Source organism: Pogonomyrmex barbatus, unplaced genomic scaffold (assembly GCF_055798465.1).
Source record: "Pogonomyrmex barbatus isolate J1 unplaced genomic scaffold, ASM5579846v1 scaffold11, whole genome shotgun sequence".
Lineage (NCBI taxonomy): Eukaryota > Metazoa > Arthropoda > Insecta > Hymenoptera > Formicidae > Pogonomyrmex > Pogonomyrmex barbatus.
Genome location: NW_028297107.1, coordinates 6,842,083 through 6,857,861, shown reverse-complemented (window position 1 = coordinate 6,857,861; position 15,779 = coordinate 6,842,083). Strand labels below are relative to the sequence as shown.

Below are 15,779 nucleotides of genomic sequence, written 5' to 3'. Positions count from 1 at the left end.
CAGAGTTTGTTCTAACTTCCTTGTTGGATGATTACATCTCGCATCAAACATACATAAAAATACATAAATAATAAATACATGTTTAAATTTTGATTATGATTTCGCTTATATAGAAAGTTTGATAAATTTTACATGCGAGAAATGGACGTTATCTAGCGGTAGTTTTCCAATTATTGTATTTAAATATGCGTAATAACAGGCTCTGCTCGGTTTTTGTTGCCAATATGTTGGCATAGCATGTCAGCAAGCTTTATTTTTGAAGAGAGTTTGCTCACATTGTCAGATATTACAGACTCTATGTGCAATTTGTTGCCTTTTTGCCATCAAACGTTGGTAACAAGTTCTGCTCGATTTCTGCTAGCGATCTACTGGCATAACATGTCGACAAGCTTTGTCATATTTTTGAGGACAATTTGCTCACATCGTCAGATATTACAGACTCTGTGTGCAATTTGTTACCTTTTTGCCATCAAATAATGATAACAGGCTCTGCTCGGTTTTTGCTAGCAATCTGCTGATATAGCATATCAGCAGGTTTTGTTCTATTTTTGAGAGCAGTTTGCTCACAACGTCAGATATTACAGACTCTGTGTGCAATTTGCTTTTTTGTCATCAAATATTGGTAGCAGGCTCTGCTCAAAATTTATTTTTACAGATTTTGCTATCGAAGTATATACGTATTTCTTGTATTTTTTATATGTTTTTGTACACGTATCGTACTCGTATTGTACATTTTGTGCGTTTTATAATTTTTTGTAGTAACACAGGTAGGCAATTTCTTACATTTGATACATAAATTATACATTATATATATATATATATTATTACATTTTATATTATATGAATATATGTATAGTTATAATACACGTGTAATTTTTTTACAAAGATGTAATTGAAGGAAAGAAATAATAAAATTGTATACATTTATACATTGTATACTTATTTTAATATATTGTAAAAATAAAATGAATTAAATCACTGCTTTTGTTTATCCAAGAATTGTGCAATCCATCGAATTCCAGCCACTTAATGTAAACCTTGTCTCCTTCCCTGCACAGTACTTTTTCCATGAGATACACAGATGAGTCGCGCGATGCAATTCGTACTCGTAGAATGGCTTCAGCGATGGCTTTTCGATAGTCCTCGAGCATAGGTTATAGTACAGGATTAGTATGCTGCACTTTAACACCTCAGTGATCCAATTTAGCGTGTAACCTTTTTCGAAAACTGTCTTGTACTTGCTCACGCGTACCGAATCGCCTACTTTGAATTTTGCTGGATCTGCGATCTTTATCGCGCTGTACACCCTGTCCGAGAGTTTTTTGACGATCGCAGGAAGGTGGTTAGGTTACGTCAACGGGTTGCATGCCGATAGTGCGATGCTTGCGCGCGTTGTAATCTGACATGAAACGCGGTAGTGCGTCAACCCACTTGTAAATGCCGTTGAACGTAAACATCTTCCACATGTCGTTTTTAAGTATGCGATTGAATCGTTCGACGATCGATGCCTTCAACACCGTATACGTGGAATGATTAACATTGTGTTTTTTTAAGAGTTTCTGCACATAGACATTATAAAACTCCTTCCCATTCGTTTGCAAGTTTCTCGGGCATCTTCCGCTCTCTCGAATTATCTTAGCGATAGCGTTAGCCGTCTCGCTTCCGATCTTGCTCTTGAGCGGTATGGCTCAGGCGTACTTGCTCAATGCATCGATGACAGTGAGTATGTAGTGATGATCTCTGTTGAAACTTGAGTACGGACACATCTTGACGATATCAGCCTGCCATAAATCGTCACATTCGCGAATTATGACACGTCTTCGCGGAAAATTTTTTCTCGCCGGAGCGTGCATTCCTCAACGAGTCGTCGCCTCTCGGAGCTAACATTTTTTTCACGTCCATCGGATTTTGATCTCATGTTTCGACGATGTTTAATAGTAAATAAGATATACTATTTAAAATTGTTTTTCCTCACTGACGTCAATCGACTGGCTCGTTTCGTCGATACGCGATTAATTTATAATAATGTCGGCTTCGCGAAGTTCCTCGATGATCGATAGCATTTCATTGTCGTGAGCGTTGTGACCAGCTCGGTGCGAAGCGTCGAGCAATCGGAGTCGATCCACCAGCTCGTTGGGATCGTCCCAATGCATGTAATCGATCTTGTTGTTGTTTAACCTTCATGGTGGATGGTATATTGTTCACACTTGCATTCTTTTTACTGTTTTTCTTATATGTAGATATGAGTCGAGTGATGATGTTAATGTACTTGTATCCTTTGTTGCCTATGATGAATAACATTATTAATTACTATCTTTTTTTTAATTAACTAATTAACTATAATATATAAATAAAAAAAATATTTCGCATATTTAATACAATTATAAGCGTTGTAACCACACCTATGAGCATTCGTTGTTAACAGTATACTTTTATACGTTTGTTTATCATCTTCGATGAATATAGCCTCATCGGGAAGTCTCTTGAAGATCAATTCGTATAATCCTGATGTACCATCGTATCTCACATTGTGTGTCTCATCTTTGTCAATGTCAAACTTTTTGTCACCGAGCATATCACTTTTATCGAAATAGACACCGTACACATTATCGGTCATTTTATCTATGTCGACACTTTATCTATGTCGTCATCGAGAAGAAGGCTTCTTCACGTACAATGAAGAGCATAAATAAGATCCTTTTTCAGTGTAACTAGGATTAGAGACCTTTTAATACGAGTCTAGCCATCACATATCTTTTCAATATCTTGATTTTGAAACGTTTTGATTGGTCCGCCATTTTTTCTCTAATGACGTATTAATGTCACGTAACATTGATCATAGCATCTAGCGATCGTTGAGCTTACTTTTGACGTTTTTTTTTTCTTTTATTTTTATTTTTATAAAAAGAAAAAGGTAAGGAGAAATTATATATTTTACAAGATTTTTTGGATGTAATTGCTGAACATAATTTTCAAAGCATTGTAATCATTCTCAGGATTGTAAACTAGTCTCGAAGTTTTTCTACTCAGTCAAATGTTGATATGTCAACATCTCAAAAAGTAGAAGAATTAAATTATATAGAAAATTTTATTTAGTATTATATAAAATTTTTATATAGTATTGCTGGTTACATAGTAACGAGTATTAAAAAAAATATACAACTTTGTAAGCAATGTATTAACAGTGTAAATTCTACAAATCAAAATTTTTCACGACATGCAAAATTAGTACGATTAAGAAGCTACAGATGACACTTTATTTTTTGTTAATAATCAAACATTCGAAATGTTTAAAAAACTGGAATATATATTTAGAAAATACCAAAAATCTATTTGCAATAATAAGAAGTTTTTAGTTAATAAGTTTCTTAATATTTTATGTAATAGTCACATCTTGCAATGTCATAATTTTAAATACAAAAATAACAAACAGATTTGCAATTTATAGATTAAGGATATCTAATAAAAAAAGAATTATTAAATATAAATATTATGACAGTAAGTCAATGGCAATGCAATAAAATAAATAAACTGTAATAAATTAAAATAAACTGTTAAACTTTGTTTATTTAATTTCTTCCTTGTTCATCCAATAGTAAAATATCATTTTGCACTTATCATTGGTTACATGTTACATCACTGTTACAAAAATGTAATTACTGGCCAATATAATACTAGAAATTACTTATTTTGAATATTAGAAGCACTAAATATTATTGCTTTTAATATTCAAATTGAGTTCACCCGTCCCAAATGCGCACATTTTCAATCGGATACCATTCACATCAGCCGATGCCTAGGAATTTTCTAGTGAGCCACCTATCAAAAATTTTTTTTTATTTAATCGACTAATCGGCAGTGTGTCCGATTGGACCTCACCCTATTCGAATCGATATATGTTTCGTAAGTTTTTCTGAGATTATATATGTTCCATTATTTTATACGCTTGCGCTGAAGCTACCTCCTTTTAAATTAGAGAAAAAATGGCGGACAAACAAAACGCTTCAAAATCGAGTTTCTGACGGCTAAACTCTTACTAAAGAGTAGTGTCTCTAACTAGGAGTAGAGTACACTATGAGTCCGTTCCATTTCACGTATCGAGCGCGTAGATAGCAGACAATGCACTGCCCTAACAGCACGCGACATACTGCGCATCATCCCATTTTCGTACTGCTTGTACTGTGATTATCTGTAACGTACTGAGATGCACGCTAGAACATCACTGACAATATCATTCGGTTTTCTTTCGGTTTTCTTTCGCGCGCGCATATTCTCAGAAATTATGCAGCGGTACGTACGCTTTTTTCGCACGCATATATTCTCAAGTTATACTCAGAGGTACGGAAATGATACGTATGCCTTTCTATCGCGCGCATATATTCTACAGACGTAATATTTGTCATGAAATATTATCGTCATAAATATCATTATTTAATCGTTATTTTTAAACCATTTTTAATAAATAAATAATAAAATAACATTATTAATTACTATCTTTTTTTTAATTAACTAATTAACTATAATATATAAATAAAAAAAATATTTCGCATATTTAATACAATTATTAACAAATTCATAAACAAATAAACAAAATGTATATAACAATTTATAAACAATTTTTATAAGAAAAATGATTCTCATTAAACATAATATATTCACGGCTTTATATATGTTTATTATGGCTTTAATATAATTAAATTATCTATAAGCATTATATATGCAATTGATTTTAAAATTGATATTGTTTATACGATAACATTAACAATCGACTGTTTATACGACAATAATAACATTCATTAATCAGATCTGTCATATTTTATGCCAAAATTCTGTATTCATTTATATCATTATTTCAGTAGCAGGTTTCATCATCTATTAGAAGTTAGCTCCTCATTTAGAAATAACTTATTTTGAGAGTTGTGCTGAATTGTGCTAGGTTTGTGCTACATTGTGCTCGAATTTTAAAACCGTAATGTGAAAAATGTCATTAAAAAATGAAAAAAAACGACATTTTAAGCTAGCCTCCCACTTTGCGATTTTTTTAATTTTCTCGATTGTGCTAGATTGTGCTAGGTTGTGCTAACATTGTGCCAAAATATTATCTTTAAAAAATAATAACAATAGAAGTTATGATAAAAAATAGATTTGGGAAAAAAAATATATAAATGACATTTATTCTTATATCAGTCATCCAAAGAGCATGCAAATGCATATCTAACATATCTAACATATACTCGTTTAGCACAAATCAATACAATCGTCGGTTTCGTCAGTACAACGATATGAAGGGCATTTTACTCTTGAACGCGACACTTCGCGCACGCATTTTTTATTAAAAATTTGGGTTTGTAATTATTGTATGTTGATAATAATGCATATCTGAGTTGTGCCCAGCACAACATTCGTCAGCACAACATTCATCAGCACAACTAGATTCTATCTGGGTTCTGTTTGTAATTCGGGTTTATAAGCTGAGACACGAAGAATGCATTCAAGAAGTAAAGTGCCCTTCATATCGTGTGCTGACGGTGAAACCGACGGTTGTGCCGATTTGTGCTAAGCAAGTATATATTAGATATGCATTTGCATGCTTTTTAAATGACTGATATAAAAATAAATGTCATTTATATATTTTTTTTCCCAAATCTATTTTTTATCATAACTTCTATTGTTATTATTTTTTAAAGATAATATTTTGACACAATGTTAGCACAACCTAGCACAATCGAGAAAATTAAAAAAATCACAAAGTGGGAGGCTAGCCTAAAATATCATTTTTTTTTCATTTTTTATGACATTTTTCACATTACGGTTTTAAAATTCGAGCACAATGTAGCACAAACCTAGCACAATTCAGCACAACTCTCAAAATAAGTTATTTCTAAAAGTGGGGGGCTATTTTCTAATAGATGGTTTCATCCCAACATAGAAGTGAAGCAGCATTGAGTCAGGATCCCAAGTTGGATGGGTGGTTGTTTTAAAAACATGCGATAATACCAAGATAAAAGATGTTTCATCACTTTCTCTTATTTTTTTTTAATTTTTTCATTTTTTTCACTTATTTTCCGTAAGGAGTGTCATGTATATTATAGATTTTTAGAGTGCTAACAATCAATATCAGAACGCAACCATAATCTACTGAAAACTTTTCATTTTCATCCTTTCCTAATTTCCTATCATTATTCACTGCGAATATTCGCGGCGAAATTCCATAGAAGGTGTTACCTCGGATATAAAAACGTACTTAGAACGTACTTAGTCGATCGCAGTACGTATGAGAATATTCTGAGATGATCGCAATATACGCATTGCGATCTTCTCAGAACATACTCAGAATATATGCGTGCTGTTAGGGTGCGGACATGGATACTATGCGCGCTTAGAAACGGAATGGTTTAAATGCGTTTGATGCAATTTGACGAGAACAAAATTGATTAATCATATGTACCGTTTGCGAATCGTTTAAATATCATGGATAATATATGGAGTGCAGTAATTTTATTCTTTTTCATAAATGATGAGGAAGTTGAAAGTATTAATAATGATGATTCTGATAGTGGCGTGAAAATGAAGAATTTAATTTAGAAGAATAGAGATATTATATTTCATTTTAATGGTTAATACTACGTGGGGAGAAATGATCATATCAGAAAAATTATCCGATTATGTCGAAAGAGTTATTCCCAGCTATTCGAGAACGGTATTCAAAGTATAACGGTCTCGCTTTTCCGCGCGGAGAGCGGTCAGTCGGTTACCAGGGGGAGAAGCGAGGACGTTGGAGACAGAAAGGCGTGATTAACTTGTGAGGCGAGATTGATAATAAATAACGATATTTATTTAATTAAGAGTGGTGCGATGGAATGCACCGAATCGTCGCGTTGAATATTCGTGGCCGTAGACGGGCGAGGCGGCGTTCGGCGCGCGAACAATTGTAAATACAAAATAAGAGATCGCTCGGGCGGTCGGCGCGATACTGATCGCGGTGCGCAGTTCGGTGGCGCGGGGCGCGCGCGGCGGCGGCGGTGTCGCACGTGTTGTCGCGGACCTTTAAATCGGCGATTTAAACGGGCACGCGTGTCGCGGGTATTGTCGCGAGGGTGGATATTTCGCGAGGTCGGCGGATCGTTGAGATCGGAGAACGGGTGTGCCCGTTCCCTGCCGAGAGTGCTCGGCTGACGGGGGGTGTGCCCCTCGTCTGTGTGAGTGAACGCCGAGTGAACTCGGCCAGCCGGGGAGAGCCCCGGCTGTGTGCGGAGAGAAGGTGGCGGTGCCGAGTGTACTCGGCTGACCAGGGAGTACCCTGGTGCTCGGAGAGGTAGTATCGGGGAGAACCCCGGTACTCGGCGGTGAAATCTCGGAGCGGCAGAGTCGGGTCGAGCGAACTCGACGCGCTGGGGAGACCCCAGCAACTCTCGGCTTGCCGTGCGAGCTACGGAGACGGTTTTCGGCCAGGCCAAGCGAACTTGGCGCGTTGGGGAGAGCCCCAACAATCTCAGGCTTGCTGCCGGTTTCGGAAGATCGTTTCCTCGAGCTCTCGGAGACGATCTAGGAACAGGAGTAAACGGAGCGTGAGTGAGTGCTTTTCTGTGGAGAGCGATGCCTTTTTATATCCGAGATCGACCTCGGTATTTTCGGTCGGATCGGTCGGATTGGTCGATCTCGGGGTTGGCATCCCTCTCCCCAGGAGCGGAAAAAAAGGATCGGGGGGATGATTGGTTTTTTGGGTAGGGAAGGAATTCGTAGGGAAGGTAGCGGCGCGGTGCGGGGTGGTTGCGCGCTTGTGGACGCGGTCGTGGCGCGGTGCGGGACGTTCGCTCGGTTGCGTGGCGCGGCGTCGGTGCGGTGCGGGACGCTTTCGCGCTCGGTGGTACGGTGCGTGGCGCGGCGCGGGGGGCGTTCGCGCTTGTTGACGCGACGCTTGGCGCGGTGCGGGGAAATACCACGAAAACATACGTGTTTTCGCGGTATTCTCTGACGCTTTCGGAGTTCGTGTGTACAAGAGATTAAAAAGGAGGCATTGCTGCCTCTTTGCGGCCACTGCCGCACTCCGCCTGATGTTCGGCGGTCCCCGACGGATGGTCGGTCGGGGGAAATCCGGAGGAGGAACGGAGCGGAAGGATGTGCTCCGTTACAAAAGAACATTTTCGGTGAGTAATAATTATTGAATTGAAATTGAAAAATAGGACGAAATTTTTCATTAAATAATATGATCATAATCTAGAAAAGTGACAATTATAAATAATTAAAATATATAGTTTTATACGTTGAACTTTTTTAAGAATGTTTCCTGAAACTTTCGAAATGGTACTGACATCAATCGGACCAGGATTACATGCCATTAATAATGCTCTTCGTAACAGAAAGTCAATCGGAGGAGAAGCAATTACTTATCGCTATTTGGTTTATGGCTACGCCTGATTCTTATAGGTACAGAGTTTTTTAATTCATCGATTAATCGCATTATGTGTAAATGCAACTTTGCTCTATAAAAACAGCATTTGCGCATTATGTCATTAATCAATCGTTGAATTAAAAAAAACTCATATTATTACGTATAAATATTATATAATAAAAGTACTTGACAATATATACATATATGAGATTTCATTCAAACAAATGTTTTTAATTCACATATCTTATATTTCAGATCTGTTGTTACAAAATTCGGTGTAGAAAGAGATACGGCTTTTCGGGCATTACGGCGAGTGACTTATGCTTTGCATTGTGTGGCATCTCGTTTTATTATTAAATGGCCGAGAGACCAAGTTGCTCTAGACGTGATGGATTCCAACAATTGTATAGTTTTCCTAATGTTATTGGTCATTGATGGAATTCATATTAAAATTCAAGCTCTAACTGAAGATGAAAACACATAAATAAAAAAGGCTTCCACTCCATTGTGGCGCCCTTGCCACCTACTTCCGCTGTGCCGCTTGGCGCGCCCGTCGCCGAGCGCCACCGTCCATCGAAGAAGCAGATGATTATACCACGACCAGTGTGGTAACTTCCACCTTCCTCCCCGTCGGCCACATCGGGTTGAGCGGCCATTACGCGGTTCATGCCTGCCATCGGATACACAGACAGCCACACGTCTAGCGGAGGGAGAGAGGGAGAGAGTTTCAAGTATCATCCCGGTCGTCCGTGTCGTGCGAGTGTGTGACCGCGCCCTGTGTAGTGCCGGGTTCTGTGCTGTGTCGCATTCGTGTCTGTGTCGTGCGACCACGTGCGGCGTTCCACCTGTTGCGCCGAGTGCTCGCCGCCCCTCTCGCTCTCCGTGCGCCTCCACCTTTCTCGCCTGCGCGCGAGACGCTGGTGCGCCCGTTCCTTCTCTCGCTCGCGTGTGACGCTGGTTCTCGCTCTCTTTCTCGTGTGTGTGCTGCTTTTCATCCACGCTCTACGTCTATTCTGTTCCGTCCCGTCTTATTCTGTATTTTATCCGCGTTCTGTGCAATCGGCAAGGTTTCGCGTCTCGCCTTCTGCGTTTCTCTTTTGCGTGCGCCCTGTTTTACCCGCGTCCGTGTTGCGTTTCATGCTTGTCTGCGTTGCGTCTGTCAGTCATCTGCATTTCTCTTTTGCGTCGCACCCTTTCAGTTTCTTTAATCAGCATTAGGCGTGCGGCAGCCGCCCACGATCTCCTGCAATTTGCGAGCGTTCTGCGTGGCTACGCAGCATGCGTCTTCCAGCGATCCGCCTCCTCTTTCGCGAGCAATCTTTTTCAGCGTTTCTCTTTTTGTTTCTCTTTGTTTCAGCATTTTCTAGTCTCGAACGTTCCTTCGCGTCCGCAGTGCCCTTGCAGGCATTGTACGTTCCGCAAAATGACAATTGTCACGCGCATTTTTCGTGTTCGCGGTGTCCTTTTGGCATTGTATCGTCTCGATTTTCTTTATCCTGTGATATTAGCCATAAGCCATGTAAATATCGCGTTCGCGTTTTTGTTTAGTAAATAACCGACTGTCTAAAAATTATTATCCGTTGTCTGTTGTAATAAACGAGACCAAGTCAGAACTTCGCGAGACTTTGCTGACGACGGTCGAACTTCAAATCGTGGTATTACTTAGTTGTCTTGCAACCTTCCTGCTTCTCCAACTTTTCAGAGATCAGCCTCATCAAATCGTTGAATGCTTCATAAAGTGGTTTCGTGGATGCTTTCTTTCCAAATATTGAATCCATTATCTATTAAAATAAATACATTGTTTTATTATAATATATTTTCGTTACTTGAATTACCAAAAAAAATCGCTAAATATCCCCGAGAAGAATTGCCATGAATTTTGACTATTGCCACTTTTTTTATTTTCATCAATACTATTTCGGTATGTTCGTTTCAGTCCAGATAATTTATTTGAACATTGTTGCCCTGTCAAATTATAATTGATGTTTGTTTTCCTTATTGCGGCAATCTCTTTCCACAAAATATTGTGCTTTTTAAATGAGATATTAAATATTTCTTCCTTTTCTCGGTATAACTCCAGCAGGAGATACACTGCGCTATCACACATAGGTCACATAAAATTTTTTCCAACTTCATCTAAAAATATCATTAAAATATTGAGATCAATATATTCACAGCAAACACAGACATATAACTATTATAAGACACTAACTAACATATATGTTACATGTGTTTGCTGCGCAATTATTGAATATGGAAATATATCCTTTAAAAAACAAAATTTAAGAGAGAATACTAAAAAAACAAATCTGTTTCTTTGTTGTCCATGATTTCATTTGGTGGATCAATAGGCACAGTTTTTTGGTGTGTCAAGTTCAGTTCCTGCATTTTTATTTAATGCATCGTTGATTAATTGCAAGAATTTCTGATCTGTATACATAGAAATGATTTATTAATTTCATTAATATATTTCTTCATTTCAAATTAAAATTACGATTGCAGTTAATAAAACCTAAACCTTTTAAAGTTAACTCCCGTAAGTGTCGGTCTACAATAAGTAATCTTAATCTTTAATCTTTAAGCCGTAAGAAATTGACCAATCATAGTCGATTATTCTTTTCATATTCGATTATAATTGGTCAATTTCTTATTTTTTAAAGCTTAAATCACCTATTGTGGATCGACACTAATGCACATACGGGTGGTTCTCCATGCAGCGTAACTTGCGTAAGCGTAAACTGCATCAACCAATCAAATCGTCTAATAAGAGTCTAGACGGATTTGTGTAGAGTAGCTGAGACAATTCGGTTGGATGACGCAGTTTACTCTTAAAGATTAAATACTTATTGTGGATCGACACTTATGCGTGAAACGGAATGCACCCTATAATAAGAGACTGGTCATGAAAAAGCAACTTTTGATTGGTCCGCCATCTTTGGCACTTATTTTCAAATACATTAATTACATTAATTTTAAATTGTAATATTATAATTTAAAAACATAAGCGTTTTAAAGGTAATAAAATGTGTATATTTATAAAACTTTATTTTACATAATTATATTACCAATTTATTAATATATTTATTAATATATCATATTTATTAATATATTTTTTTTAATATTAACAATTTTAAATTTATTACTATTTATTTATTTATCTTTTTTATTTATCTTTTTTTTCGCTATTTATCTTTTTTAACACAAGAACAAAAATTAATATAATACTATTATGCTACTGTTACATTATAATATTTTTAACTTTTTGATACACAATTGTCAAAACGATCCTCTGTGAAATCAATACAATGATACAGCTATTCACAAAGTTAGCGCAGCGAGAGAACCCATCGCGAAAAAACGTCAACAATAAACTTTGAGGAAATTTCGAGAGATGCAAGTATCGATATCATGCCTTTTTTTAGAATGAATTGTTATACATATTTATTATTATTATTATTATAAACAAACTTTATTACAATATAAAATAAAATTTAAAATTTTATTTAAAATTAAGTATTAAAAAAATGAACATCCACCCATTTTTTATATTGATTTATCACAATTAATTAATTTATGACTACAATACTACTTTTGCAATTTTAGTATCTCTATTATTTAATAATATATTATCGCATATTATTTAATAATATATACACGCTTTCCATGTGTTTAATACACATGTCCAATATATTTCACTAAATCATTAAATCACTAAATCAACACTAAATCAATGCACATGCAAAATAAAAAATATCGCTATTGGTTAGAGTGAGATGATGTATACTTCTTTCTTTCTCGTAGAATTTAATCCATGGCAGATTAGAGTCTCTGATTGGCGGATCAGAGTTGTGGCCAGTCTCTGATTGTAGTGTCTCTAGTTCCGACTAGTTCGTCGTTGAATCTGCCGAGCCTCTTGAGAAAGAACAGACTTCGACTTTCGCATCTTTCGCTCGTTTACCTATTTGTCTGTTTGCTCGTTCGTCCTTAATTGTGATGAATTCCGGCGAATTGCGGCTGATTGCGATCAATTGCGATTCATTGCAATCACGATAGATAACGTCAAACGGTTAAACGGTTAAACGCTCTGTTTCTGAATTATTCGATCGGGGAAATGAAAAAATTTGGAATGGAGATTTCGGAGCATCATCACCGAACTCGTCCTTCGTCTGCTTATTGATAAAAACATTTGTGTTTTGTTGTCATTCGTGATATTTTTTTTTGGCGCGTTTAATATCGTACGTAAACATAACACAAATGCGATGACCAATGTTTCTGGATGTATTGAAGGTGTATATACAATACGGATTTTCTGTTTACTAACCTTCCTTTTTCACTGTGTATCACAAGGCAATTTTACTTAAAATTTTCCTTTACTTGATATACGGAGATCGAATTGATTGCTAATTAATTATTAATTTAATTGTTACATTTTATTGTAATTAAAGTACTGGAAAGTAAAAGTAGAGTATCTACTTTTTACGCAAATTTACAATATATTCCTACAACAATGGATGATTGATCTCAAAATTCTAATTCTAAAATATCGACAAATTGTTTACGATATTAAATTACATACAATTTGTAAACAAATTCAAACGTAATAATAAATTATATATGAAATATCTTTTTTTTTGTTAAGTATGCTTCATATTTTCTTTTATTCTATATATATTGCAACGCTTTTTTCTTTTGTAGATATTAACTGTAAGAACAGTGATAATGGATACCTTATTTACTCAAAATATCCCTGATGAAGCAGAAGACATACCGCAAATAGATGAGCCAGTCTGGATTCTTGGCAGAAAATACAACGCTATAAAAGGTCTAATAAATGATCAAAGTGTCAAATATTTTTGACGAAGTAGATTATAAGATGTTAAATTTTAGAGCTCGATGTGATACGCAGAGATATTCGATCTAAACTATGGTTTACTTATCGCAAAGGATTTGTTCCTATTGGTGGCTGCAACTCTACGTTTACAAGTGATAAGGGTTGGGGTTGTATGTTGAGATGTGGACAGATGGTTCTGGCTCAAGCTTTAATTTCATTACATTTAGGTAATTATATGTAATATACATGATATTTTAACAACATAAATGATAATAAGATTAATTTTATAATGTAATCCTAATTCTTTAAATAATTTGAATCAGATTTTTTTGTCAAAATGAAATCAACGATATATATATTGTAAGATCATTAAACATTTAAAAAAGGCAAATATTTATTTTACCAACGTATTAATCAATATCACTTTCTGAAATATAAGAAAATTTTATTTTATAATATTAACTAATTTTATTTTCTTCATTTAACTTTGTATGTAAATAATTCTTGCTATAATACTGTGAAAAATTTATATGTAATAATGGGAAAGTTATCTATTATATAACTATTTTATATTTATTTATTTATAGGTAAAGATTGGCAGTGGATGCCAGAAACAAAAAATAACACATACCTAAAGATTTTAAGACGCTTTGAGGACAAAAGAGCTGCTGCTTTCTCTATTCATCAGATTGCATTGATGGGTGCATCTGAAGGAAAAGAAGTTGGACAATGGTTTGGTCCTAATACCATTGCACAAGTATTAAAGTATGTTGGAATAAAATTTTTAATTTAAAACAACTCAACATTATCTTTCATTATGTAAAATTTGGAAAATATTTATCTTAATATATCCAATCAAAATTTTATTTGAGACAAAATATAAGAGAAATGTTTTAAGTTATTTAACTTATTTATTTTTTTATTTATTTACTTTTTTTATGTATATATCTTTTTCAGAAAATTAATTGTATATGATGAGTGGAGTTCCCTCACTATACATGTTGCACTAGACAATACACTAATAATTAATGATATCTGTAAGTACATAGTGATATTAAAATTGTTTTGTAATAAAGAATAAATAATCTTGTAACCAATAAAGAATAATAATAAATTGCAATAGAATAACAAAAACATAGTTCTAATCGATCAATGAAAAATCAAATACATAAACATTTAAAATGTTAATTATATATTGCAAGCGCACACATATATCCTTAAAGTTTATATATATATATATATATATATATATATATATATATAGAAATGTAAGAAAAACATGAAAGTTAATTATAGTTAAAGTTTGGTCACTATTGTTACGTACAGAAAAATTTGTAATTAAATATGTTATTAAACATTTATATATATATTAAATTATATTTAAATTATTTTATATAGTGAGGCAATGCAGAGTAGAGGGTGGTGTAACAGCAGAAGCAGATGGAGAAATTCCTCTGAAGGCACCTAGCCAGTGGAAGCCTTTATTATTATTAATTCCTTTGCGCCTTGGACTTAGCGAAATTAATCCTGTATACATTAATGGACTTAAGGTAACATTGACCGTACATGAAATACTTTATACACTAATAATTTAGGGACATGTGCAAGTAAACCTATATAGAATATAAAAATATTGTTTTACTAATATGTGCATCTGTGGATGCTAATATAGTATATGTGTATACGCATACGTTTATGTATACATATACATATGCGTGTACGTATGCATGTGCATATGTGTACAATTTGAAGTATAGGTTGTATGATTTATAAAAACTTTTTCCAGACATCATTTAAGATCTCACAATCTTTGGGAGTGATTGGAGGAAAACCAAATCTTGCTTTGTATTTTATAGGCTGCGTAGGTTTGTAACTTTTATAACATTTTATAACTTGCAAAGCAAAAAATATAAAATTTATAACAGTTATTCAAAATACAACTGTATAAAATGAATATTTTTAGGAGATGAAGTGATCTACTTGGATCCACATACCACACAGAGATCAGGTAGCGTCGAAGACAAGATTAGCGAAGAAGAAATTGAGATGGATATTACATATCATTGTAAATCAGCTAGTCGTATTCCTATTATTGGAATAGATCCTTCAGTGGCGCTTGTTAGTATATAATTTGATTTTTATGAAAGAGAGACATAAAAAGCTACAGATTTGCTTTAAACAGGAGGGAGGGAGAAGGAGAGTGATGGGGAAAGAATATTGACGCGATATAAAATGTCTTGAGATATAAAATATATATCTATATAAGAGAGAAATATATATCTATATATTGAGATATAATATATATATATATATATATATTATATATATATATATATATATTTATATATATATATATATATTATATATATATATATATATTTATATATATATATATATATATATATATATATATATAAAATAGAATAGAATCATAAATTAAAAATACTAGTTGTTGAAAATTTGAAATGTATTGGATTATTATATATAAATATATTTATTATTATTTATTTATTATATTTTATTATATTTATTATATATTTGTTATTATTATTTATT

General features: G+C 34.4%; 2 protein-coding genes and 1 long non-coding RNA gene across 4 annotated transcripts in view; 2 read left to right on the top strand and 1 right to left on the bottom strand.

Annotated features, from left to right (window-relative positions):
• Positions 1–777: 777 nt before the first annotated feature.
• LOC148937743 (uncharacterized) lies at positions 778–2,739 on the bottom strand. Its single transcript, XR_016138005.1, has 2 exons — positions 2,403–2,739; positions 778–2,285 (listed from the first exon to the last, which is right to left on the bottom strand). It is a non-coding gene; the product is annotated as an uncharacterized LOC148937743 (long non-coding RNA).
• Positions 2,740–6,896: 4,157 nt separating this feature from the next.
• LOC105426570 (uncharacterized) lies at positions 6,897–10,387 on the top strand. Of its 2 annotated transcripts, XM_089070757.1 has the most exons (4): positions 6,897–7,572; positions 8,001–8,147; positions 8,280–8,427; positions 8,648–10,387. In XM_089070757.1, the coding sequence occupies exons 3-4, from the start codon at positions 8,333–8,335 to the stop codon at positions 8,874–8,876; spliced, it is 324 nt and encodes a 107-aa protein (XP_088926883.1). In that variant the 5' UTR covers positions 6,897–7,572; positions 8,001–8,147; positions 8,280–8,332; the 3' UTR covers positions 8,877–10,387. The 2 variants fall into 2 exon arrangements, with proteins under 2 accessions (XP_088926883.1, XP_011636167.2); XM_011637865.3 differs by having other exon boundaries at positions 6,897–8,147.
• Positions 10,388–12,262: 1,875 nt separating this feature from the next.
• Positions 12,263–15,779, top strand: part of Atg4a (Autophagy-related 4a) — a 4,631-nt gene continuing 1,114 nt past the window's right edge. Inside the window, 8 exon segments of the mRNA XM_089070753.1 lie at positions 12,263–12,679; positions 13,088–13,214; positions 13,280–13,450; positions 13,811–13,988; positions 14,181–14,260; positions 14,622–14,773; positions 15,010–15,088; positions 15,187–15,341. Coding sequence (XP_088926879.1) covers positions 12,659–12,679; positions 13,088–13,214; positions 13,280–13,450; positions 13,811–13,988; positions 14,181–14,260; positions 14,622–14,773; positions 15,010–15,088; positions 15,187–15,341 — 963 coding nt within the window. The 5' untranslated portion in view covers positions 12,263–12,658.